Source organism: Alosa alosa, chromosome 18, assembly GCF_017589495.1.
Source record: "Alosa alosa isolate M-15738 ecotype Scorff River chromosome 18, AALO_Geno_1.1, whole genome shotgun sequence".
In the NCBI taxonomy this organism is placed as follows: Eukaryota; Metazoa; Chordata; class Actinopteri; order Clupeiformes; family Clupeidae; genus Alosa; species Alosa alosa.
Window position 1 is genome coordinate 19,623,083 of NC_063206.1, and position 26,750 is coordinate 19,649,832.

The window sequence follows — 26,750 nt, forward strand, 5'->3', positions numbered from 1 at the left end:
GCCTTGCTGTCTGAAGGCTGATTTGATGTTTCTCACAGGACAGTGTGTACTCAATATTCTTGAAGGATTTTCGCGAACAATAGAGGCAATAGCCATTTAAACAGGATGAATCCCTAATTGGTTTGCTCCACCTTATTTCTTATCCCTCTAACATGGCAAACCGTCAGTATTAGAATGAGCCACCTAAACAGCCCTGGACTGTCTCAGTTGCCTTCTTTCGTTTTAGGAATGTGTGTGTGGTTATGTGTGTGTGAAAGAATGAAAGAGAGTGCCGTCACTGCAGGTGGTGGAGCACTGTCTTTTGCCTCCACTAGCCACAAGCTGCATTTACTCGCCCTGCTGCCCCACCCCCACCCTTACCCAGCGTCATTCTAGTCAGACCAAAGGAGTTTAGTGTGGGGGTCATCGGGTTCATGGGGCCCACTCCCTTTGTGTTAAGCGACTCGCCTCCCACCCCTTGGTGTTCCTCCTAAATTTGAAATAGAGAAATGAATTTCGGTAGTTGCCCATTGCCCTAATCCTCAAACACAACAAGTATACCCCATTCCAGACATATAAATACACAGACACAACAATACAATTCACCAAAGATTGTTTGGTATGTAAATAGACTCTTGATGAACCTAAAGAATCTTTGGTATGTAATCTTGCCTAAAGGTACAACTGACATAACCTTTTACCCTTGAAATAGAGTTTTCAGAGTAATTCGGATTAATTATCAAATATGTTATCTCCATTCATGTCAAAATAACAAACAGAAACAGTCTTCTCGATACAAATGAGAAGTTAAAATCTCAACCTAAGGTATCCTGAGGCTGCGTGCGATCAGATGGTCATTTTAGTGGGACACTGAGTGAAAGCATGTTTAAAGATCATGAATGATAACGTATAACAGGAAGCGTTTTTTTTACTCTGTGTTTTAATAGCAGTCCTGTAGACTCAAGCTCATCTTTTGGCATTGGTGGATTTGCTAGGCTAGCAAGGAGGCTAATGCCAGTGGGGTCTAGTGTCTGTTGCTAGAATGTGTGTTAGGGAATGAGCTTCATTCACTGTACAGCCCTAACCACTGGTATACATAGTGGGTTCAGACCTGGTATGAGATTAAGAAAAACATCTACATTCCAAAAAGCATAATGTTTCACTCTGCTGAAAATAAGAAATGTACAATGTATCAGGCTGCCCCAGTATTCTCCTGTTTAGTCGATCAATCCTAAAATTCAACAATGGGAACATTCAAAAGATGTATTCAAAAAGTCATGAGCCCTTAGATTAATGTCTGCTATTGCATAGACTTAGCCTGAATTCACCCAGATGAAACTGTAAGCAAATTAGAATTTGCTAACAGGATTTGAATTTGCTAACAGGTTCATCTGGGTGAACCCAGCTAGGCTAGCATAGACTATGTTATGTCTGATAATATAAATGCAACAAATCCAAGTAATACGAAAGGATTTTCAACCTATAGTGTAGTCTCAATGTCCTTCAGAACCAAGAAGTCAATATGGTATCTAGCCTGAGATCTGGGAGATAACACGTGTCCTTTAGGTGCTCCAGAGCATCCCAATAAACTGTCAATCATGGTGTCACCATGGTAACGGTGGGATGGAGGGGGCAGGGCAGGCCGAGGGGCAGTTGGCGAGGTGGGCCAAAGTACGGTCAAAGATGAATCATAAGACGATTCACCAATGGAACGAAATGGCACTAGTTCCTGACTCCTAAGTAGGCGTGTCAAAACAAACTTTTCTATGAATAAGCAATAATAACATAAACATATAATTTTGTATAGTATTTTACAGTCATTGTTTGTGTGTGATGCCAATGAAACACTCTTTTGGACACGGAATGAATAATTTCATTTTGCCCCGTTAACCGAGCTAGCTAGCTAGCTAACGTTAGCACAGTAAACGGAAAGTGAATGGGAATGTTTGCTAGCTAGCTAGCAGCTAAGAACTTTGGTTAAACTTATATATTGTTGCAAACAAACCTGAAATAACATATGTTCAGCAACTTTGTGCTAGTCTACTAGTTCTAGCAAAAATATGTTAGGTTAGTTTATCAACCATCTCTGAGTCTAGAGCCTCTGAGAACAGGTGGCTGTGCACCAGAGCTTTGAGGAGACAGTGACAGATCACGAACAAAGCTATTTTTGTCTTTATTTGTTTCGTTGGAAAATACAATTTCAATGTCGGAATGTTAGGGAGACATGTGGCTTTTAGAAAATGGGTTCAAAACTTACATCGCTGAATGTAGGGCTAAGGGATTGGTCATATTCCGTGAATTTGTATTTCTCCCATAGAAATACATAGACACTGGACCTCCCGCTAGACTCCTAAATGGGCGTGACAGCTTCGAACCCCACGTCACAACGTGCCCGAATTTACCCTCTTATGAATCGTCTCGCTTTATCAACTGTCTCTGGTACGGTCTGTGACACTGTCATCATGGTAGCACTAGACTCTCATGTCTTATTTATGGGGTTCAATGCGGCAAGTCCCCCCAAACTGGCTGTCTACCTCACCACTGCTGCTTGATAACAAACCCATCTCATTATCACACTCAGCAACTGTCAACAGCTCAGCTGAATTCCATTTTTATTCTCCTCTCTGCTTCCCCTTTTTATAGCTGTGGGTGGACATGCCATATGCTTCTAGAAGACTCCATAAGGCGTTTGTTTTTCTGCTTTTTTTCCAACTCTCTTCATCCCTCCCCCACTCTCCCTCTGTCTTCATCACATTGTCTTTCTCTCCCGCTGCTGAAGGTTGCTTGTGCTCAATATTTGTGCACCTGTCACCTGTGTGTGTGTGTGTGAGTGTGTTGGTGGTCTGGATGCCCTGACAAATAACCTTCAGCAGGATGGGCAGAAGAAATGCGCCAATTTGATTATCTGGTGTTTTTTTATTCGACTCAGTCCTTTGTGTTTGGTACATTTGCTGTGCCTATGTAAGTATTCCTGTCTGTGTGCCGTTGGTGAGCTTGTATGTGACTACATAGCCATGTGCTGTCAGCCCTGACATGCAAAACTATATATCTGCTTCACAAGTTCCCTTTTAGGAGAGAGGACCTTTTCTAATGGCCATTTGAAATCCTTGTGTTTGGCAAGCAAAGGTGCAGACACAGAGGGGCTGGATATTGATCTGTTTTTGTTCAATATGTCAGATCCATCTGAGCACCAGCCCCCGTGGTACCCATTGTAGGCTGATTTGTGTGTGTGTGTGTGTGTGTGTGTGTGTGTGTTTTAGCGTGGCTGTGGGGGCTTTAACGACATGCATATTACAAGTGCGCTGAGCAAGGCACGTGTGTGGCAGCTGACGAGATTAAAGAGAATTCGCCATGAGATCCTCCCCACTCACTCATGTTTAATTTAAAGCTGTCCAGGGATAGAGAGTAGCCTCAAACGCATGTGGATTCCTCCACCCCTTTCAAGCACACGTTGTTTGGGATCCCTATTGTTACCACTGCAGGGCTTCAACTCCAGTGTCGTGTCTGCTGGATTAATGGGATCTGGCGATGAATATTATAAGCTGATTTGACACCAAAAAGGAGGTAGAATTGTTGGGGGGGCTTCTTTGTCATCTTTCCGAGGCTGGGACGGGGAGTGTTTACTGTTGGATGCCAGCTGCAACTGTGGCATTTATGGAGGCTTCGGAATCCCCCTCCCCAACTTGGTGCGCTCCTGACAGTCAAGGTCAAGCTCACGGTGGTGACCATCTGCATCAGTCCACCCGCAACCTTTGGCACCCTTCTGTTTTTATCTCCGCACCTTGACCTTCTCTCCGACTTCCTGGTCGATGCTGGCAGTGCCCCTCCCCCTCCCAGCCTGGGGCTGTCTGAGGGCGGTGCATGCCTGTCTATTGCATATATGCCTGTCTGGGTTACAAAAAAATACACTCTCACACACACATGTGGTAAATCTGTGTGTGGGAGGAGTGACACTTCAAAGAAATCCATTGAGGTTTAATATCTGGCAGAAAGAAGGGGGGCGGGTAGTGACGGTAGAGCTAGTAGCAGAGTTCCTTTTGCGGTTTGTTCTAAATGTGCAACATTTGCGCCATTTGTTGGTGATATTGTGTGTTGCGCCAGAGTGCAGGAACTCCCAGCAGCCTTGGCGGCGGGAGCAAGGACCAGGCAGCCCAGAGGCCAAAAGCCGCTGGCCTCAGACTAGAGGCAAGCTTCAGGCTCCAGCAGGGCCAGACAGACACACAGAGGTAGAGCCAGTGCTCACCATCTTAGGACAGACGCACAGTCAGGTTTAGTCCCTGGGGTCAGACACTGGCACTAGGTGAGAGTGTGTGACAAAGTGTGTGTGTGTGTGTGTGTGTGTGAGAGAGAGTGAGTCTGTGTGTGTGTGTGTGTGTGTGTGTGTGTGTGTATGAGAGAAAGTCAGGTAGAGAGAAAGAGGGGAGAAAAAGAATGTATGCAGACAGAGAGAGGGAATGCAGTGAATCAGATAGATTGAGTGTGTGTGTGTGAGATAGAGAGACAGAAAAAGAAGGATGAAGATGAAAGGATACATGTTAAACTGTCAGGCACACCTCAGTAGTCTGTTTTGGGGCTTTATGGCATGCCCAACATTCTATTCAGTGTGCAGAATTAAGATTTCTGCCGTCCAGCACATTGTGCCTTCAATCCCTAAAGCCAGGGGAGGATAATCCACAATCCCACTTAGGTGTACTGAGGCGGGCTGGCACAGGTGCATGAACAATACGGCCAGAGCCCAAAGGTCTGTCAGGTGGAGAGAGAGAAGGGTGGATGGGTGGATAGATGGAGGCAGAGGAAGGGGGTGGGGGGTGGGGTGTATTGTGTTCTAACCAACCTGAAGTGGTTTGGTTTGGTAGGAACATGCTGAAAGAGGCATTGCTTTTAAAGTCTTATACAAATCAAGTCAAGGCAAGTCTTATGTGATTCCTTTCATGCAGCACTGCAACTCCACACATATCTGTAACATGAAAAAGAGACCTTGGAAGATCTAAAACAGAGGACAAACAAATGAATGCACAGAGCCAGGCACTGGCATAGATTTAGCACAGGAAAGAGGTTTGACCTCCCCACCGTGTGTTTCTCAAGAGTGCTTCAACTGAAGTCACCTCCTGATAACAGGCTGAAAATATACGTTGCTTGACAGCTCAGCCCAGAGTACTGATTGACTGTGCAGAATGTTTGACAGAGAGTGCCAACCTAGAGGATAGAGAAAGAGTGTGAGAAAGAGAGGAGAGGGCGAGAGGTAGAGAAGTGGCTGAAAGAGACAGACAGAAATGTGTGTGTGTGTGTGTGTGTGTGTGTGTGTGTGTGTGAAAGACAGACAGAGAGAGAGAGACAGAGAGAGGGTGAGAAACCTGAGTGGAGCCATTTTAAAATTGATGTTTAAGCCGGGGATCTGAGGGTCACAGCTTACCCCTTCCAGCCAGGCCCCTGAGGCGGGGAACCGGTCTGGGCAGCCCTGCTCCCTGGCTCTGGAGCACCACAGGCCCTGCAGTCAGGCCCGCAGCCTCCAGCCCATCCTCCACCTCCTCCTGTGCCACACGCTCCCACCAGAACAGGGCTGCCTCAGGGTCGCCGAGAGTGCCGCACCAGGACACTCCTGGAACTGCCGGGTCCTGTGTGAATGTTTAAAGCGTAACTCACCAATATGTATCCTAGGGTGTTTTTGTGAATGTATGTACCCAAGTCAAACTTTCGTTTAAAAGTATAATTAAAGGGACACCAGGCAACGTTTTCGTGTTAATTAATCATCTTCGTAAGTCGGTATATGCACTCTTAAAAGTGCTGGGTTATTATTTTAACTAAAGCACTGGGTTAATGACATTTTTACTTTTTATTGGGTTATCATAACCCATGCTGGGTTATTGTTAAGACCCAGGTGCTGGGTTAGTGGCTGAGAGCATAAAAAATCATGTAATGCACCCAGTGCCTGGGTAATTTTAACCCAGTCATTGGTCATTATAATATAGTCTACCAGTTGGATTGACAATCGCAAAGACATGAAGACAACAGTCTTGTACCCCTGGAACAGTGTTCTAGAATATTTGATTGCAACCGTTGGTCCTCCACATCAAGCGACAAGCCGGCAGTGAAAGCTCGAAGGTTTGTTGAACTTGTGTAAAATCCGAATGCCACAATTTATATGATGATATATGATATGATATTTGGTAGAATGCATAGACTAATCCGGTGTAGGCTAACTTTTTGAAGATAGTAACGTTATATTAAGGTTAACATTAACGGTGACGTTAACGTTGCTACACAAGCTATTTTTCAAGCTATTTGGTTATGTTAGCTGCTAACTTGCATACTGTAGGCCAACTGGCTAACTTAGGATAACACATAAGTAAACTCGTTGTAGAAGTGTTTTTAATCAGATACTGTATTCTATGACGTCTGTTGTGGTTAGAAAGTGCTTTAACGGGATGTGTTTTCAGCTAATGTTAGGTAGGTAGAAGCTAGCTAGTTAGCGTTAACGTTAGCTTGCCACTTAGCTGGCCATTGCAGGGAGTCATAGCAGAGGTGAAGTTCGGCACTTCTTTTGAATCTGAGGGACTAGAGGTGACTACATATTTGGCATTTACGTTCAATTTAAACAGAACAGAAACAGTAAAGCGGAACTTCAAGCGTAACTCTGCCAAAATGCAGCCTACGGTGTTTTTGGGAATGTACCTGAATCAAACTTTAGTTTAAAACCATAATTACGTCCATTTTTAAGCTTCTATGAGTTGTCGTTTTCGGGTGGGGTGGCCTTTTGAATGCACTACTATTTTGATACATGATCGTGTCAAAATCTGTATTTTTAAAACACTAAGAAGGCTCAACATAACTTGAAACTTTGATCGAAGTATTATCAGTGTCTATACACATGAATTTCGAGCATTGAGAACATTGTTCGTGTACACATAGTTTACTAAAATGAAAGGGTTTGTTTTTAAAATAGCGCTAGCGATTTGATGCGATCATGTATAAAAGTAGTAGTGCTCCTATCATCAAAAGGCCATTTCACCTGAAAACGACAATGCAAGCTTAGAAGTGGCGCTTCGGACGTAATTTTGCTTTTATGACATCCTCTACATTCACATTGCACAGTAGCCTAGATCACAATCTACATATTTGTCATATAATGTATTGATAACAAGGTCCTCAAATTGTCTATAAACTAATGCTCATTACATGATTATCTGTTCCACAGGCAATGTTCAGCCCCCTTATATTCCAGATCCTGCCCAGTTTACAGCTGCAACACAGGTACACAGTAAAACCTTGACCATCATCACCCTAGCATCTATAATTTGGTTCTTAGCTGAAGTTCACTTTGGTTTCAGTCATGTGAAGTTTGTCATCAGGAACACAATATATGAGCAGATATATCTAACTAGCCTACTATTCAAACATTGCCTTACATACTGAAATCCACTGCTTCATTAATCCCTTATTTAATCAAATATATCCCTGTTTGTTCCCTACATTTACTATGTGTGTCTGTTTCATAGCCATGTACAGTTACTCCCAACAGCAGCAATTGTTTTTTACTGGATGTATTGTACAGCTCAGCTGTGCTGTTGCCGTTTTCGTTGCTGTGCTGCTCAATAATGGAATAATAACCATAATTTAGGTCAAAATTGAAATCACAATTATTTAGCCTAAACCAGGAGTTCTCAACATTTTCTATCCCATGGCCCACCTAGACATACTTGTAACAAAACAGGGCCTGGTAAATAGCCTATTGTTAACATACTGTATGTGAATGTTAGCCTCTTATATTGACCTGGGTTAAGATGAGTTGCATGTGTGGCAATTACTCAGCCCACTGACTTTAGTTTATCTAATTGTGATAAACTTGACGTACTGTTCACTCCAATAATTTAGTTTTTCTTTATTTTCTAATGACACCGGATAATGACGAAGGACTGTTACAGCGACCTCCACACCACCCTCTTCCAGAGCTCCTTCAGAAGACTAACGATAGTAAGATATTTTACATGTAATGTATGCTATCATTTCATAGTGACAACTGTTAATTGGCAGAAGGAAGCCAAATATGAAGGGCTGGGCTCTCCTGAACGTAAGCTATTTAGCATGCAGATGGAGAACACACTGACACAGGCACACACACACAAAATACACAGCACAGTCCTATTCAAAATGGAGAATGACAAAAATTACAGAAAAAGTTTGAGAACCACAGGTGTGGGGTCACTCGTTTAGCTCTGTTAGTTGGACCTGGGTGATGCTGTTATTTGTGTAACGGGCCCTTTTTCTGTATTTCCTAGTGGCACAAGATGATTGGCAACAAGAGACACCCAGTGATGAGCTCTCCTGAATGTAAGTTAATTAACACGCAGACACAGAACAGAGTCTGTAAAGCAACTTTGTAAGCAATTAAAGCTGTGTCACTCACAGACACTCATTTCGGTTACATTACCTGTACAGTCTAGTCTGTTCTCCTGCAATCAAACTAGCTGTCTTAGTCTAAAACTACATACAGTCAAGTTAGTTTGACCCGAGAGCATGGTGGCTAGCTAGCAGGGATCTTTATATTAAAGACAATGTTTCTACTACTAGGCTGATAGAGATTCCACTTGGTAGTCACTAGAGTAGCTGGCTGCCTGTTTCAGTTTTAATTTTGGGTAGGAAGAAAAGTCTCTCTCTCTCTCTCTCTCTCTCTCTCTCTCTCTCTCATAGGCTAGGCTGTGCAGAGTCCAAAAAGGCTGCCCTCATTCATACGTCATTCTGACTGAATCCGATATGATCTGACACTGATTACCTAAAAGAATCATTAATCTTTGTTTTAACCTTTTTAATCTTTGTGTTTCAAGTGTCCCATCTGTCCCGTCCAGACCTTCCACACAGGATCCCTCAAAGTAAGACATATTTTAGTGTATGATGTGTTTCATGTGTCTATACTTTTTACTCTTGTGTTATGGTAGGCTAGAGGCTGAGAGAGGGTAGTCACTAGAGTAGCTGGCTGCCTGTTTCGGACAAGACACATTTCATCCATTGTATTTTTGTTAACACCTATATTTTTTCTGTTTTCCACAGGTCAAAGATTTCCCAGATCAGCTCCTGCAGGATGCACAGGTATTTTGGACAAGTTCTCTCTACTGTTGTCACTACACTACTGTATTATGAGCATTGCTAGTTAATTGTTTTTTTTTTTTTTTAGTTTTTTGTAAAATGTTTTTTAGATTTTAGTAAAATTGTTGTTCAAAATGAAATAAAACAGTGTTTGAATGAAATGAAACAGTGTTTTTTACTTTTGTACTGTAGCCCATTTGTGGCAATCAATAAAAAATATAAAAATTCATATAATGTATTCTCCTATGTCTATTTCAGCTGATTTTTTCAGCCCTATTTCACCTTGATGTACATAAGTAAAATAAAGTAAAGAAATATGTTTTTGGAAATCCATAAGCAAAAAAACAGAACACCCTGTCATGAGCTCTCTCTCTGCCTGGTAACACGCGCTGATTAAAGTCTGATGACCTCCACCTGTTCCTGCTCTGCTCTGCCTCACCCTCGTTTACCTACCAGCTGCACTGCATTCACCACTCATCATGCCCGGTATATAAAGCCTTGCTTTTCAGTCCACACTTGTCAGATCGTCTGCAAAACCCGCACCAGTTACCTGCCTGTCTTGGAAAAACGACTCTTACTCTTTGCCTGTGAACCCAGACCCGCCGACTACTTCTTTGATCTCCAGCCCGGTAATCTTGACCTGCCTTCCGTCTCTCTTCTCTTAATACAGCCTAGCCCTTGACCATTACTGCTGCTTCGTTTCAATTGCTGTTGTGTGTGTGTTTCCCCAGGACTTCCCGGATCATCCAGCTCCTGCCATTGCTGCTCGGCTATTGGGGGAACACACACACGCAGACTCTTGGAACTCCCGAAACCCCTGTAACCCCCAACCCTTAAATAAACATTCTAACGTGACGCTTTTGTGGTCCTCGTCCTGTTTGGTGTCTGACACACCCAATAGTGGGTCAAATATATAACCCAACAGAGGTAAATATGAACCAGTAATGGGCTGGTAGGTCATATCCATTTTTCTGGGTTATTTTGACCCATCATGTTAGTAAGAATGACCCATAGTTGGTTTGATAAAAGTAACCCAATTTAGAGTTAAAGTCACCAACCCAATGGATTATGTTATTTTAACCCAACATGAGGTCGGTCCAATAGTGACCCAGGTACCTGGGCTAGGAATAACCCAATTTGGGTTGTTTCCAACCCAGCATTTTTAAGAGTGTGGTTAAATTATTCATTACAGAGCGAATGAAGGCTCTCCCGCCTGCCCCTACAGCCTGTATGAAGAACATCCCACTTGCAAGTTCGGTGTATCCTACCCACCGACCGAAGCAGGATCAGTTTACAGCACAGAGGCAGGCTAACGAAACGCTAGATTGTTGCAAACTTGTGTATAATGGCAGAGCCGGCGAAGAAGCAGAAAAAACCCTTGACGGAAGACGCAAAGAAAAGGAAAAGAGCTTCAGACCGAGCAAGGGGGAGTTTCGTAGAGAAAAAGCATCAGGCTTGCCTGGTGTCCCTTTAAGTCCGAAGCATCACTTTTAAGCCTGTACGCGATGTCGCTTTTGGGTGAAATGGCCTTTTGAATGGGAATCGTAGGGGCACTACTATTTTGATACAGGATCTCTACACATGAACTCGAGCATTGAGAACATTGTGTATACAGAGTTTACTAAAAGAAAGGTTTTGAACGACTCACTTGTTTTTTCTGCTCGCCGTCATCTTGCCAGTCAAGGAGTGAGTTGTCCAAAACCTTTCATTTTAGTAAACTATGTGTATCAAAATAGTAGTGCCCCAAGGATTCCCATTGAAAAGGCCATTTCACCCAAAAACGACAACGCAGACAAGCTTAAAAGTGCCGCTTCAGACGTAATTATGCTTTTAAACGAATGTTTACATTGTTTACATTGGATACATTCACAAAAACACCATAGGATGCATTTTGGCGAGAGTTACGCTTTAAAGCGAGGGAGTTACAGGTACAGAAACAGACACAGGAGCAGGAAGTGGATCACAAGAACCTTGCCTGGCCCTCCAGGGTGTGACGTTGTGCAGGAGCGAGGCATGCAGGGATGGTGGCTCCAAACACAAGCGGCCACTGTTCTGTTTCAGTTTCACAGAGCTGGGTGACGAGCAGGATTTTTGGGGTTGGCTTAAGAACACATTCACAGGAGCACATTCACACACACACACATGCACACACATACATACATACACACACACACACACACACACACACACACACACACACACACATACACCATGTGTTAGAGCCTTTAATCCAAGGGTGTTTGTGTTAATAATTTGGGGACTACTCAGGTAACACAGACACAGTTTCTCATCAGGACTGACATAATACACACACACACACACACACACGATACTCACGCACGGTACATGCGCATGCACGCACGACACACACACACACACACACACACACTCATTTGCCCCCTTACAGGAACATGAGATGAGAGCAGAGTGAGGACCACTCTGTGCGCCACACTCCTCTGTCACCATTCAGAGTAAGATGTGTTCGATTAGCCCGCAGAGCCCAGGAAGCACTGGTGTGCCCTGGGAGAAGGAGAAAGAAAGGGGGAGAGAAAGGAAAGAAGGAGTGGAGGAGGAGGAGGAGGAGGAAGAAGAGGCACTAGCGGCTGCCGTGGGCCTGCCGGCCTCCGGGGCAACCAATGCAAACAGCAGCTGCACCACAGCTGACACTTGCAGAGCTGACAGAATCACCCACAACCAACCCCACTGTGTGTGTGTGTGTGTGTGTGCAGCCAGGAGGAGGAGCATGAGAGGGAAGGGGAGGGGAGAAGAGAGAGGAGATGGAGGGGGCGAGTGGTGGGGTGTGAAGGTGCCATGGCAACGCACAGCTGTCAAGTGCACCGGGCCGCGCCCTGCAAACACGCCGCGAGTCAGGCAGGCTTTACTGTCGGGAGAGTAGGGGGTGGCAAGGAGGAGTGTGTGTGGTGAGGGGGTTGGGTTGGGGGGACAGTGGTGCTGGTGGTGGTGATCATCGCTCACTGACACCTGAGCACACAAACACCCACATGCCATGCAGGCATGACCAGACTCGCACCCAGCCTCCAGAAACCAGAGGTGACGACGCTCTCACTGGCTCATTTTCTTTCTTTCTGTTTCTCCCTTTCTTGCCCTATAACACACGTATGCATGCACATGTCTACATGTCTCTTACATGTGCTTTACACACACACACACACACACACACACACACACAGAGGCTATGTCTCTACCCTACCCATACAAATGTTGTTCGCATGTAATTTAATGTTCCCTGCAGTGTGTTTGAATGGTGGTGTGTTTATGTAAAACTATCCACCTCGTTCTCGTTTCCGGCAGTGTGACTCATCCTCTGCAAATGCAAGCCAATGGGTTTACTGGGAGAGACTATACAGACAGGGAAGCCCCCAGGGGAAAAAAACAACTACCAAAAACCAGCTCCCGCCACTGGAGCAGGCGCTTACAGGGACAGAAGCCACACGTTACCAGAAGGACAAAGGACGAGATGGAAGAAGTGAAAGACCATGGATCCATTCCAGAAAGAATCCATTCCAGAATTATTATTCCCCCCATAGGAATTTCCCCTTTACTGTAGCTAGGTATTGTACAGAATGTCTTTTAAGGGACCAAACAGGAGAGCAGTTTTCGCGATGAGTGAGACAAAAATGTTTCTCTCATGTTTATTTCTTCATATTTAATGTACTGAGTGTGTCACTGGAAAGTCTGAGGTAAATGTTGATAGATGAACTACAGTTATGATGAATTCCCTTTTATGGATCATTTACATAAACAGTATCGGATCATGCTTTCTTAGGAAGGCCTACCCAAGAAAAGATTTGCTCTCTTAAGGACTCCATCTTGGCCTGACTTCTTCAAACAAACTACAGGTTGATGTAATATGTAATATATGATGCAATTAATGCACAAATAGGCTGACACCAGACATAATTTCACTGCATTTCTTACTTCCAGTAACTATATGCATGTGACAATAAACTTCCTTGTATCCTTGTATCCTTGTAATATGTGTTCCTTTGGTCATCTTTCATTTAGTGGGCATCTCTCTGAAGACAGGTCTATGGAAAAATCCATAATCAGAGGCAAAATCACCAAAATGGAGGCAGAGGAATATAATTTTCTACACAGGCACCGGGTTCAGGTTGAAGGAGCCCTGGTACGCATTAGGCTGGTCCTGCCGGCATATTACATGGCCAAGTCAAACGAGGAGTGAGGATTGGCTCTGGTAGTCCAGGCAGAGCTGGGAGTCGTCCATCACCAGAAGAGAGCTGTGGGCCTCGTTATTCATCCCTCACCTCAACCACTGGGCCTGAGAACACACATGGACACTCTCTCTGTCTGTCTCACACACACACACACACACACACACACACACACACACACTGAAACACACTCACACAGAAACGCACTGAGCAGCACACAGCCTATCCACTTATCCTTGGCCAGGCTGTTACTTAAAAGTTACAGCCTAATGGGTTGGACATAAGTCCAAGAATAAGTCTAACAGAGAGGCCGCTTTTGAGGACATGTGGGGACGACGGTTCATACTGCTACAGATGTCACTGTGGAGAGAGTCTTTGTCCACTCAAGTGTGCCTGAATTGCTACATTTTCACAGAGCCTTCCATTTAGCTTGAGCCCAGTGACGCTACATCTGGAAATATGCCAATGCAGCAAAGGGACAAAGTTCAGTGAGGAAGTAATGCGAGTGTCCTTCCTCTCTGACGTGAGTGTGAGTGTTCCACGGTCAGCAGAGGCATTCCCGCCACTCGGCCCTTCTGCTAGAGAAAGCAGGTTTTTCCCATCATGGGAAAGGCAGCACCTCCTCGAGTCTTGTCTCATATCACCTATGCCTCATCTCTTACCTCTGACCCCCACGACCTCTGTGTTTACCCTTGGGCTTTGATCACTCAACCCCCTTCTCACCTTGCCACGCTGAGTGCTGCTTGCATCAGCCTGCTAATCTGAGCTGTCTCCTCCATCTTCACAGGGGGTTTCTATGAGGGATGGAGGGGGGGAGGTTATGGGTGTCCTTCATGGTTCAGAGACACCGCCTCCCTTGCCCCCCGCCATCAACTTCCCCCCACCTCTCCTCTGCCTACCCCAACCCTCACCTCCCCCCATCTGTCTCGGCTTGTTCGGCTTTGGAGGCACCTACACCTGGGCCAAGGCCTGCCTCACCGCCCCACTAATGATGCCGAAACGCTCCTTAAATGGGTGAGCAAGCAGCATGACAGGCAGGTGGCACTACAAGATGTTGTGACCCCCCCTCCTCCCCCATTTCTCCATCCCGACGGCCCCTCATCTCTCCATCTTTTCCTTATGTCTTTGGTCCCCAGGCATCCGTTGAGCACTTTATTATCGGGCATGTGCAAAGTGCCTGCTTGAGAGGATCACTAAAAGCCTTCACGAACGAGCGGAACCATGGGATCTTGGCAGCAAGGTAACGCTCGTAACCCTCAAGAAAACGCACCTCTCTCTCTCTCTCTCGTTCTCCTGTTACTTAAATCACATACATAAATCACTTACAGCTGCTGTAAGCAATGTTGCCATGCCTGCTGACTTCCGCCAGACGTGCTGACAGCAGGTGTTCCCCCTCAGATCACCTAGGATATAGGAAGCTACTTTGGGAGTTTCCTGATTCTTAACAAAGCCAGTAGAACACATAGAGCTGAATTTCATCTCTGAAATTTCCCCTCAATTTCCTGCAATGTCACAAATGGATTTTGTGAATGGTTGACCTGAGCTAAGAGTTATAGTTGGGTGGAGCTACACTATTTCTTTTTAATCCCCATTTTCAGCCCCTCTTCTTATTCTTCTATTAGAAGGCACTTTTTTATGTGCTCTTTCCATTTTAATGCATTAAGGCTGTAGGCTATTTTGTGATGCAAATGTACAGCAATTTTCTTTGTATGAAATGTAGCATATAGATTAATAAATGGGCCAGGGCTTTAAATAGTTCACTCACTACACCCACACACTACACACAGTCAAGCCTACAAGCCTACACACACATCCAGTTGTGGATCCATAAAGAATACACCTTCTAATAGATATGGTCCATCCATTCAGCTGATTAGTTGCAAAAGAAATAAAATACAGAACATGAATATTTGTGTCCCAAAATCAATGTGCAAATCACCTGCTGAGCAGCTGCTCTGGATTAATATTTGTGAACATATTGTCCCCCATCTATCTTCATCTACTTTTATGCTGCAGGATGCAGAAACACCATTGTCTGGCTGGTCCTTGCACCATCTAGACGTAATATATTCTGTAAATAGTATATTTTAAAAATGAGACAGAATGAAAACAAAGCAACAATTGTACAGAGAGTCAGTACAGTAAAAGCCTCGGTCAATTTCAGTGGCACTCCAATAACTCTTTAAAAACAGCAGGTCTGGACAGGATAACGGGAGGTCTTGAGAGGTTGCCATAGTTACATCAGGTTTGCTGTTGGTTCAAAATTATCACTGGCATCTGAGTGTGTACGTGCATGTGTGTGTATATGAGTATGGTTTTCCTGCCACAACCACATCTCGGTTCTAAATCACTAAGGTAAGGCCTCTCTGTCCTACAGAGACCATTGATCATCTATTCAAATAATAACAGTCACAGAGAGACTGCACATTTCCATGTGGTAATGAGCAGAGAATGGGGAATAAACAGACTCAACTAGACTTGAATCTGGTATGGTGTCATTGTTGGAGCAAATTGGTCCCTGTGGACTACCTTGCTTTTGTTTGGGTTTGGGGGAAAAAAGAACTGTGCAGCTCTTAAAATATTTCTTCAGCAAATATGCTTCCATCCTCTGCTTAAATGCAGGCACTGCACTTAAATACTCATAGAATGCTTGTGGTCCAATCAAATGCCAGGGCTGGAATTAACTCATGTGTAATTGTTGTCTTATATGCACCAATATGGCCTTGACCCACCCACTTTGTCCTCTAAACAAGAAGCAGCTGAATATCTATCCCTATGCAAGAGAAACTTAAGAGAGGAAAAAAGAATGTGGATTATTTCCTCAAGAGGAAGGGGACACAACAGATGTACAGTACAGCTCGGCTCAAACTGGTGTTATAAAATGATTGAAATAAAACAAGAATAAAACAGGTTGCCGATTCAACCTTAACCATCTGCACACGGACCTGCTGCTGCTGTTTGACATTTTATTGGGACCAGCAGAAAACATACCCAAGCATATCCTCATTCTTTCTTTTATAAATCACACTTGATTTCATATAAAATACTATTCAGAAACAAAGCAAACATCACACACATTCAAAGCAATAATTCATGATACTCAACAGACACAACATTAGAAAAGCATAAACAGAAAAGCACTTTCACTTTACAGTCCAGTTTAAAATACAGGTGTTCTTGAATTTACAATCAAACCTGAAAGGTCCACATGTAATGAATGTTAACATATATAAGGTGACTGTGGAAATGTATACAGGAACACAGGAAAATGCACACATGCATGCATACATGCACAATGCACACAGATATTCAAAATGTGCAATGATGGAACTTCCACAGAAAACTAGTGCACTAGTGTTCCAGAAATGCTAGGTAGGTAGTCTGTTCGACCTGTTTCCATGGTATCTGTCAGTCATTCACTCCTTTCTGAGTCCCAGGGGAGGGAGGGAAGGTAGGAGGGAGGGAGAGAGAAAGAGAGAGGAAGAGAGACAGAGGGAAAGAGAGAGGAAGAGAGAGAGAGAGCTGGGACTCTGAGAGTGCTGTAGTTGCAGCAGATATGTGCATGACATGAACAGAGGCAGCTCGCCCTGGCATTGGTCTCAGCTGAAACACAGTGTGGCTGTAACGGCGGCTCACCCGTTCACTCTTCACCTCCAACCAGATGCACAGGGCTTGGATCACAACAGTGCACTGAATGAATGTCTATATAAGTGTGTGCCCATGAGTGTGAGAAATGTGTGTGTATATGTATACACACACACAAAATATATATGTACTGTATCTTTTTAAAAAACGAATTAACAATTAAAGTAGGATTCAATGTCTTTGAACAAACTAAAGAAATGCACCTAACCCACTCCCACAAGACATACATCACATATGCTAATGCTTCTAGAGAGCTTAGAAAAGTCACATCGTTCTTGTGGGCATGGCAATGACAATGTTGCAACAGTCACACACTCTCAAGTCTTCATACTTCATATGCAATGTACACAGCACACCACAGCTGCTTTTTTGATACTCAAGAGGATACGCAGTAACACTGACGACCACAGCACTCCATTTAAGGCCGAGAATATCAAAATGAATGATGAAAGACAGAGACAGCTCAAAAGAGACAGAGGTAGTGATCGAAACCGAGAGATGGAGAGAGAGAGAAAAAGAGAAAGAGAGTGATAGACAGAGCTCTGCAGAGACAGTTTGACATAAAATTGAAACAGACAACAGGGTGTGGGACAACACAGCGTAGTTAGCCGATAGTTGTGGAGCAAAAGTATTTCTGACATTGCCAGTTGTCCATCTGCGGTTGGGGTAGTGCTGGGGTGGGGGTGGGGGGGTTGCAGGAGGGGTCAGACAGCTGCCAACTTCCTCTTCCCTGGGCGTCCACAGCTGCTGCACCAGCACAGGTCATATTCCATCAGCTGGGATCAGCTGCAGCTGTTCACTCCGAGATCCTCCCAGAGTTCTTATTGTTTGTTTAGTGTGTGTGTGCGTGTGTATGTGTGTGTGTGTGAGTGTATGTATGTGTTTCAACATTCTTTGACCAGTCCACAGGAAACTGCCTGTCACTATTTCTTCTTGGCGGTGACGTTCTTGCAAACCCAGTTCATGCCATCCTAAAAAAAAAGCCCAAAAATTACAAGCTTCTCGTCATGTAAAGGAGATGGTCCGCATCTGAGATCTGAGCTAATTCTGCAGGACCATACACAGTGGTCAGGAAACCAAATCTCTTCAGTCAAACCTTCCAGGCCTTTCCCAGCAGCTCCTCAAACACTTCACCTTCCCAGAAGAGACATATGTACAAACCGTCTTCCAACCGCAACAACCATCACTGACAAAGACGGCCAAGTCAGGCTGTCTTGAATAACAGACAGTCAATTTAATAGCCCTCAGTTAAAGGCTACAATGTTTGACTTTGCTAAAGTTCGGCTAAACCCTCTCCCTAAATAGGTTTGGCAGTTACAATCAAAAAAATATTCCTGCACTGTGCAGTATCTCTCACAACTGCTACTGTGTCACAGGGCTGTGGTAGAAAGTTCTGCTTGTCATTTCTGAGAACTACCATAAACACCCTAATTCTATACCTAATTGTAAGCTTTTTTTTGACAAGAGAGTGAAAGGAAAATGGGGAGGTGGGGGTACTCTCACCTGCACCCCCTCACCAGTGAGGGCTGAGCAGGACTGGATCTGCCAAATGCGGTCCCGGATGGTGTGCAAGTTGAGGCCCTCTGCCATCTCAGAGGCCGGGGCAGCAGTCAGCAGGTCCTGCTTGTTGGCAAAGATCAAGATGGGGACACCACTCAGCTTCTCTTCATCCAGAAGCTCTGCCAGCTCCTAACACGCACACAAAAACACACATACACACGCATGCACATACGCACGCACACACACACGCACGTCACGCATGCGCATGCACACGCACACGCACACACACACACACACATTAACCTACTGTGACTCAAGAGATTCCAGAGATTGCAGAGTGATTAAAATGTCCAAAATACAACACTTTTTCTGCCAGTATGTACAGTCAGTCAGTAGATAAACTATTTAAAACAGCACCCTTACCTGTCCCGTTTCTTCAAATCTTTTTCGGTCAGCGCTGTCAATTACATAAATCTGCAATGATAGCATTAGTATAATTATAACAGATACCTCCAAAATATAAAAGATCTGTTTAACTACAACGAAGAACAGTGAAGAGTTCCAAAAATGAAAATATCTTGTGTATGATACATCTAATCTCAACACCATTTTAAGATATTTTTGTTCTTGTGAAACCGAAACATAAATGTGTTAACACTAGTCAGATATCCTGCTCTCTGCTCAATAAGCAGCCAGTCTGTAATTGTATGAACTAGTTTAATTCCATGTGAGATGGGTCAGTTGGTACAGTAGTTGCTAATAGTATGAACACATGATGAAATTATTCTTGGGACAATGATGGAGCTGATGTAACTGGCACAAAGTAGGACAACTGAGGTATCGAGTGAGATGTTCCGGCTGAAGTATTTTCAGAGATGGTTACAACATTCCGTGAGAGATGGTGCTCACCAGCACATCTGTGTTTTCAAAGTAGTTTCTCCAGTAAGGCCTAATCTTACGCTGACCACCAATGTCCCAAACGTTCAGCTTGAAGCCCTGGGACTGCACACTTTTGATGTTGAAGCCCTGATCGGCACAAGAGCAAATGGCATTAGAGGATTATTCTGAGCATGTTCACATGAGTGCAAACAGTAATGTCAGAGAGAGAGAGAGAGAGAGAGAAAGTTGCCATTCCTGTGTCCCTGAGTCCTGAAACATACATCGTACTTCTGTTAATTTGTAAGACAGTAATAGAGTAAGAAGTGTGACTTCATGTACTGTGGGCATAGCAGCGGGTGTTTCAGATATAGCTATCAATTCTGTTTCAAGCACAAAGGCTTAATTCTGAAAATACTTTTTGTGGCGCTTGTGACATTTCAACATCCACCTACATTGGCCTTGTACAAACTACCGCTTTGAGTGTCATGTTAATTTAGTAGTTTGAATAGGCGGAAGAAAGGTCATTTATCAGAGGTGACAGTGCAAGTATTTCCCCCATTCTTCAAGAAAGAAAAAGGAGGCTCTGGTTTATTCCACGGCCACAAACCACCACAGTGTGTGCACAGTGAAACAATGGGCATGTGTGATAGACTACGGCAGGATGTGGTTGGTACCCAGCTGTGTAGAGAGGATAATCTATGTGTGTGAATGTGTGCGTGTTGACACCACCTGTGTTGGGGTTATGTGGGTAATGTCCTCAGACGCCAGCTGTTTGAGGAGAGTGGTTTTGCCTCCGTTATCTAACCCCAGTAACAGGATGCGCACCTCCTGGTCCGGGGCACTTTTTAATTTTCGTAGAATGGACAGGAGACCCTATCAAGACAATCACATTCCTCTTGAGCACAACAGGCGTATGTCTGACAGTCAATATAGTGTAACTTACATCATGTATTAATTGAATTAAAGTGTAGCTAGAAGCCAATGTAATTATAACGTTATTTCCATTAGGATATAACATTATCGGTCCAAGAAGTCGATATAGGATCCGGTGTGCCAGTTTCAGCATTAAAGTTTCATAAAAGGTAACGTTAACATAACATGAGCTACCTTGCAATGCTGGAAAATTAGAGTTCAGTAAATTACGACCTTAAACTTGTTTCTCAACAACGTCCATTTAATAATGTTTACACCGTCTGGTAATGTTAACGTTAACTTTTTAGCATTGCTAACGTTAACGTTAGAAAGTTAACGTTAACGTTGCATTATTGAAAGCTAATAAAATACACATCTTCTCAGTAACAGCACCAGTTAACGTCAATTTGGTGACTGCTATGAGATGAGCATCATCATGGTGTGGTGATTTACTGCTATCGATAGTTGATTGTCCAAGATCTCCGTAAGTTACCGTTAACGTTAGAAGCTACGTTAACGTTAATGCTACGTTTACTAACGTTAACGTTAACGTTAAAGCAAGGCAGTTGAATGGATGCATTGTTAACAAACCAGCCTCGAGGTGACTACAGTTGAATACGCTGTCAAACAAACAATTTCCGTATCGTCTCTTACAAAAAAATGCACAACTAATTGACTAAACAAACGCTAACTTACCATAATGTTGCTTCAGCTAACGTTGGGTTAGCTAGCGATATCGTTGAAGACGCCACCAAGGGTTACTAGGGGGAGCTAGATGACGTCAGAAGTTTATTTTGCAGAGCTAGATGACGTCAGAAGTTTATTTCAAAGAAAGGTTCCCTGGTAGTTTTCTGAGATTCGCCTATTCCTACTGTGTTCCATAAAATGTAATTTTACATTGTCCATATTTAGCACAACAAAGTACTAGCCTACTTTTGATAAATCACCCTTGAACTGAGCAATGTGGTCATAGGTGTTTGTTCTTTTTCTAATTTAGGGAATCAAAATTGAGATTGTCTGATCACATAAATCTTCTGTCCTCTGTGACCTGCAAGTAGGCCTGCCCTACCTAGTACCTACTGCCTATCTGTGGGAGTACATGAAAAACAGACTAGTCAAGTAGGACAATACAAACTACCACATCTGTTCAAACTGAACACTGCATTTTAAGTTAACTGCAAGTTGACATTTCCTCTCAAAGCCATGTTTTGCCGTAATTGCAGATATTCCACATTGTTGCAGAAGTTAGTATTTACACAGCATGATCTCTAAACCGTATTATTTAGGCTAAAGTGACTAAGGTTGTCTATCTTTATCTGTCTGTGTTTATCTAATAATTCGGCAATATTTCTAGTGTTTAATCAAAAATAAAAAATAAACTCCAGCTGAACACAAAATATAACCCAGCATAGTTCACACGTCAGCTAAGAAGTAGGGTAGGCCTATTTGTAACATGCCAAAGTAGAGAAAACAAGCTTCATCATTTGGTCTCATGTCTACACCCTAGTGGTAACATTTAGTAAAGGAAGTTTAGGAAGGGGTAGGCCTGAAACCTGCTTGAGAGGTATGAAATGGCAAATAATAATGACTTGCCAAAATTACAACAGATTTCTTTTTTCAGGATCAGTTATTGAAGGTGATTGCCTAAATGTGATAGCGCACTTCTATACAAGACAAAGCACAGAGCATAAGGCTTTACAAAATCTGTTTTCCAGGTCAGGAGATTTTGGTAGTCAAAGATATTTTTATCGGCCCAATTAATGCAGAAAAAAAAACAGGCAGCTTGGCATGTATGTTTTTTATATATATATATTGTACATAAAAAGGTATTTTAATTACAGTTTTAAAATGTACAAAATGGTAACTGTAGCAAACCTAAACCCTATATTGCATTACCAAAGCTTACTCAGGAACACATATTTAACATGCACCACACACCAGGTTTGAAACTAGCTGCCAGGACGAAGATGTAATGCACCAAACCTCTTTCTGTTTGGGCAACACATCGATTGAATAAGAAATAAAAAGTCTGCTGGCACTCAACGAGAAATCTGATATAGAAATGTTGGATAGGTATTCAGATCTGCATTTATGGAGCCCCAAAAGGGACATTGAGTGAATTTATTCTTATTCGCTCACAATAGTTTTGCGTTCCCCTGCTAAGTCAAAAGTACTGTCAAGGAACACTGAACTATTTCGAAGGAACACAAAGTATTGCAAGGGGACTGCAAAAAGAAGCTCTAAAAATAAAAGTCCACCTTTTAAAAAAATAATTCCCACCATGGCCCTTTGTGGACTCCGTAAGCATTAGATAAAGGGTACATGTAAAGTAAAAATGTGAAAAAGTAGGATAACATAATAGTACTGCTTGTAAAACCACAAAATAAAATTCTTTTGACACCGCATGCAAGTAACTAAACTACTAAAAGACAGTCCTTTTCACAGTTTCACTCATCATTTACAAGTCCATAATCATTGCCATTGTATGTAGACCCCTTGTATTTGGGCCTAGTTGTACAAAAAAAAAAAAAAAAGAATCACTCATCATATTGATCCAGAGTTAATCATTGATGCACCTTCCTTTTCAAATGCTGCTGGTGGTGTACAATGAATATAAAACATATTCCCTTGGGGGGGGGGGGGGTGGAGTCCATGATTAATTTAATATGGAGTGTATGTGTTTTGTATGCTCATAACTTCTGCTTCTTCTTGGCAGGTTTGATAGGCTCCAGTTCTTCCTCAAGTTCCTCTTCGTCATCAGACAAATCTGACTCATCATTTTCTGAGGCTAAAGGGAAAGAAAACTCAGTTGGTCTTCATAATTTTTAGTAAAAGGTGTTGGCTATGGGTTTTCGGTGGTGAAATTTCAGTCTGCAAGTTATTTTCAGTGAAGACAGACTGGTTTGCCATTCACCCATTCATAATTCAAACACACCATATGGTTTTGACACACCAGAATCTAACTTTTTGCCAGGCACTGCCACCTTGGTTGCATGTGTGCATGCTATGTCATATTGAATTGCCTTAGATCTAGATGTAATTTCATGAATTTATCATTGCACACAATAAGTGTAAGTAAACCCAGAGTAGCCTTTACAACCTTTTTCTCAAAACAGAATATTATCCTTACCAACAAGATGCATGCCACTAATGGTGACAGGACCGGTGCCAGACTTCAAACGAAGAGTGACCGGTGCCATCAGTTCAAATCCACCGAGGCTCACCTGCAGACAACACCAACAAACACCCATCATGCTTTGTAAAGTAAAAAGTACTATGTAGAAATGTAGATTTATTTCACACCTAAAGGGAAAAAGTTCAAGTGCCACTGCCAACAGTCGCCGTATCATTACATTAATGAGACTGCTAGGCAAACCAATTATACCAATGCACACCTGCAAAAGAAACAATTTGAATACTTGACTGTAGACTACAGGGGTGCATAACACAATAGCATTACCATAGGTAAGCGGGAGATGTGGAGAGATGCAACAGGTACAGATGTTTTCTTTCCTTGATAATTCATAGCGGTCACCTCAATTACGTTATACTCCTCCTTGGCACCCTCTCCGAGACAAACCTACGAAAAAGCAAGAATACAATTACTACAGTAAAACCAGAAATCAAACTAGTGATGAAATAACCAAGGGAACAACATGTTCTATGAGGTTTAAAAGACACTCCCACAGCTTTTCTGGGACAACGTGTTCCCTAGATAAACGTATAAAGGACGCCATTATTTACATCTACGAACCGTTCGAAGCTCTAGGAAATGTTCTAGATCCTCATCTTCATCTGCTTGAAACGTGTAGAACGGAACTTCTGACGACAATTCACAACCTATGAAGTTTGAAAAAGGCATACAGTTGTTAGCGAGGTAGGAAAATCGTAGTCTAAAGTGTCCTTTAACCATCCAAGAATATTAACCTCAGAAAGAGGTCGCGTTAGTTAACACAGGTACTTAACGTTGACATATTCAACAATTTTCAGGCCCAGTTTCCCCACGTGTGCATGAAGTGATTTCTTGCATGCTATGCTTAGAGAAAGGATCTTACTGAAGAGATAACTTTCCAGTCTGGATTGGCCAGGCATGCTACCAGCATCAGATGAATCGTCAGCCAAAATTGACATAATTGTGTCGATAAAGATGAACTGCAGAAAAATAAATGTATTTCTTTTTTTTCTAATGCAGATATTGAACGACTTGGCAGCACACAAATGGCCCCCGTGAGAAGATGAACAGCATGCGAAGTGTCGCGGAATAAAAACGTCACAGTTTAGCAGAAGACGCGCTGGTGACGTTGCAAGGCAGCGACTTGTTTTCCTCGAAAAATATAACACGCTATCGTCGTAATTCGTGGGTACCGAAACGTGGGCATAGTTTTGATTTTGACTGGAGAGTTTTACATTTTTTTGGCCATGGTAACGGCTGCTTATAGGTAGGTCTCTGTTTTTTCACTTCATTATTTCCAACACGAATGAAAACCTTAGTTCTGTCATAGTTGTTCGTGGAAGGAAATGGAAAGTGACGCTAAAAGACCAAAGTGGGAGGCAGAATCTGCAGACATCGTGGATGAATCGCTGCAATCATTTTTACAATGGTGCCATAAAGTTGAACTAACCATAAGCAACAAGGTCTATCTTTCAAAGGAAGGCACTGTGGCAAAATATGGGATGTTGGCCAAACAGGATATAGATGAAGGAGAACTTCTATTTTCTATCCCTAGAAATGCTCTGCTTAACCAGCAGACTTCGAAAGTTAAAGATGTGCTTGAGGAGAGTAAAATGACTCTCGAGAACACATCTGGATGGGTTCCTCTCCTCCTGGCTCTTATGTATGAGTACACCTGTCCACAATCCCACTGGACGCCATACTTGTCCCTCTGGCCTGACTTTAAGGCCCTGGACCACCCTATGTTTTGGTCAAAAGAGGAAAGGGACAAACTGCTGAAGGGAACAGGAGTTCGCGAGGCAGTGGAAACAGACCTGACCAACATTCAGAAGGAATACACTGATATCGTGTTACCATTCATGCGGTTACACTCAGACCTGTGGGATCCAGAGAAACACACACTTGACCTCTACAAAAGCCTGGTTGCATTTGTCATGGCATACAGTTTCCAGGAGCCCCTAGAGGATGAGGAAGAGGAGGATGACAAAGATCCCAACCCTCCAATGATGGTTCCGATGGCCGACATGTTGAACCATGTGTCCAATCACAATGCTAACCTAGAGTATACAACAGATTGCCTGAAAATGGTGGCCCTACGTGACATCCATGTAGGAGAGGAGATCTTTAACACCTATGGCGAGATGGCCAACTGGCAGCTTCTTCACATGTATGGTTTTGCGGAGCCACATCAGGAGAACACCAACGACTCTGCAGACATCCAGATGTCCATTGTACACAAAGCAGCTCTGCAGCTTAGCCAGACTGAGGAGGACCAACGCCTGCTCACTGAGAAGTGGAACGTGCTTTGCGACATGGAGATGGTTGGAGACGTGGGAGCATTCATCTTCGGCAAAAAGTGTTGCCTCACTGACACCGAGCTCTACACGACGCTGAAGATCCTGTGCATGGAGAAAGACGAATTCGAGGTGTTCCAGGAGGAAAGGGAGTGGGAGGAGGTGGACGACGAGGACGAGATGGCACAGGCTTTATCTAATGAAGGTCTGCCAGGGTTGGCTCCAGCCTGGCGAAAACTGCTATATACAGCAGTTGGCATTACTCTGGATTGTTATGAGGAGAGCCTTGAGGCAGACAGAAAACTTCTGGAGGACCAAGAAGTCTTGGCCAAGCTGGACAGCCGGAGCAGAATGGCACTTCAGGTGCGCTACGGCCAGAAGAAGATTCTGCAGCATCTTCAGTATCTCACTCAGTCTGGTGCCAGTACATCCAAAACATCTTGAAATATGTTATAATCTGCAGTTGGTGCATCTCTATTGTAAGAGTTAAACATGCTTCTGTAAAACAATTTAGAAATTTGAATTACTTGTCAAGTTGCTGATAAATAAACACTTTTCCACCTTGGGCCCTTTAGAACATGTTTGTCTTGTTTGATCTTGTAAATGGTACCAGAATGGGACCTGAAATCTGAAAATGAGACAGTCAATCAGCCAATTGATCCACTGCTTCTAAGCAAAGTTTTAATGAATTATCCCGGTTCATTCATCCAAGATGACTCAAATGTTGGAGAATCAACAATATGTGCATTGTTAGATAAGACACTTAAATGAAATGGTTGAAAAATTAGTGTACTGACAACAGAACATTTCTCTTATTTATAGAAGACAACCCCTGATTTCCTCAATCTCTCATGTACTAAATGGATAGATAGATAGATACTTTATTGATCCCCAAGTAAACATGGGAATGTTCTGGGATAAATGGGTTGACAATGGTTTAATAAACTCTGATGAAGTTGATTAGACAATTCTGAATTCATGAAAACAATGTCAAAGACACATTAATTGAACATGTTTTATTATTATTATTATTATTAACAATAATAACCATCTTACATACAAATCTTACAGAAAGGATACCAACATGACCCCCCC

General features: G+C 43.1%; 3 protein-coding genes across 3 annotated transcripts; 1 reads left to right on the forward strand and 2 right to left on the reverse strand.

Annotated features, from left to right (window-relative positions):
• Positions 1 to 16,205: 16,205 nt before the first annotated feature.
• On the reverse strand, positions 16,206 to 20,964 carry arl3a (ADP ribosylation factor like GTPase 3a). Its single transcript, XM_048269563.1, has 6 exons — positions 20,886 to 20,964; positions 20,007 to 20,150; positions 19,308 to 19,424; positions 18,822 to 18,872; positions 18,402 to 18,587; positions 16,206 to 17,869 (listed from the first exon to the last, which is right to left on the reverse strand). Exons 1-6 carry the CDS (start codon positions 20,886 to 20,888, stop codon positions 17,822 to 17,824), a joined length of 549 nt encoding a protein of 182 aa, XP_048125520.1. The 5' UTR covers positions 20,889 to 20,964; the 3' UTR covers positions 16,206 to 17,821.
• A 1,018-nt stretch (positions 20,965 to 21,982) lies between these two features.
• Positions 21,983 to 24,427, reverse strand: npm3 (nucleophosmin/nucleoplasmin, 3). The gene is made up of 5 exons (XM_048269564.1): positions 24,245 to 24,427; positions 23,944 to 24,029; positions 23,650 to 23,769; positions 23,320 to 23,413; positions 21,983 to 22,977 (listed from the first exon to the last, which is right to left on the reverse strand). Exons 1-5 carry the CDS (start codon positions 24,318 to 24,320, stop codon positions 22,880 to 22,882), a joined length of 474 nt encoding a protein of 157 aa, XP_048125521.1. The 5' UTR covers positions 24,321 to 24,427; the 3' UTR covers positions 21,983 to 22,879.
• A 78-nt stretch (positions 24,428 to 24,505) lies between these two features.
• setd6 (SET domain containing 6, protein lysine methyltransferase) lies at positions 24,506 to 26,227 on the forward strand. Its single transcript, XM_048269551.1, has one exon. It carries the CDS (start codon positions 24,708 to 24,710, stop codon positions 26,097 to 26,099), a length of 1,392 nt encoding a protein of 463 aa, XP_048125508.1. The 5' UTR covers positions 24,506 to 24,707; the 3' UTR covers positions 26,100 to 26,227.
• Positions 26,228 to 26,750: the final 523 nt, after the last annotated feature.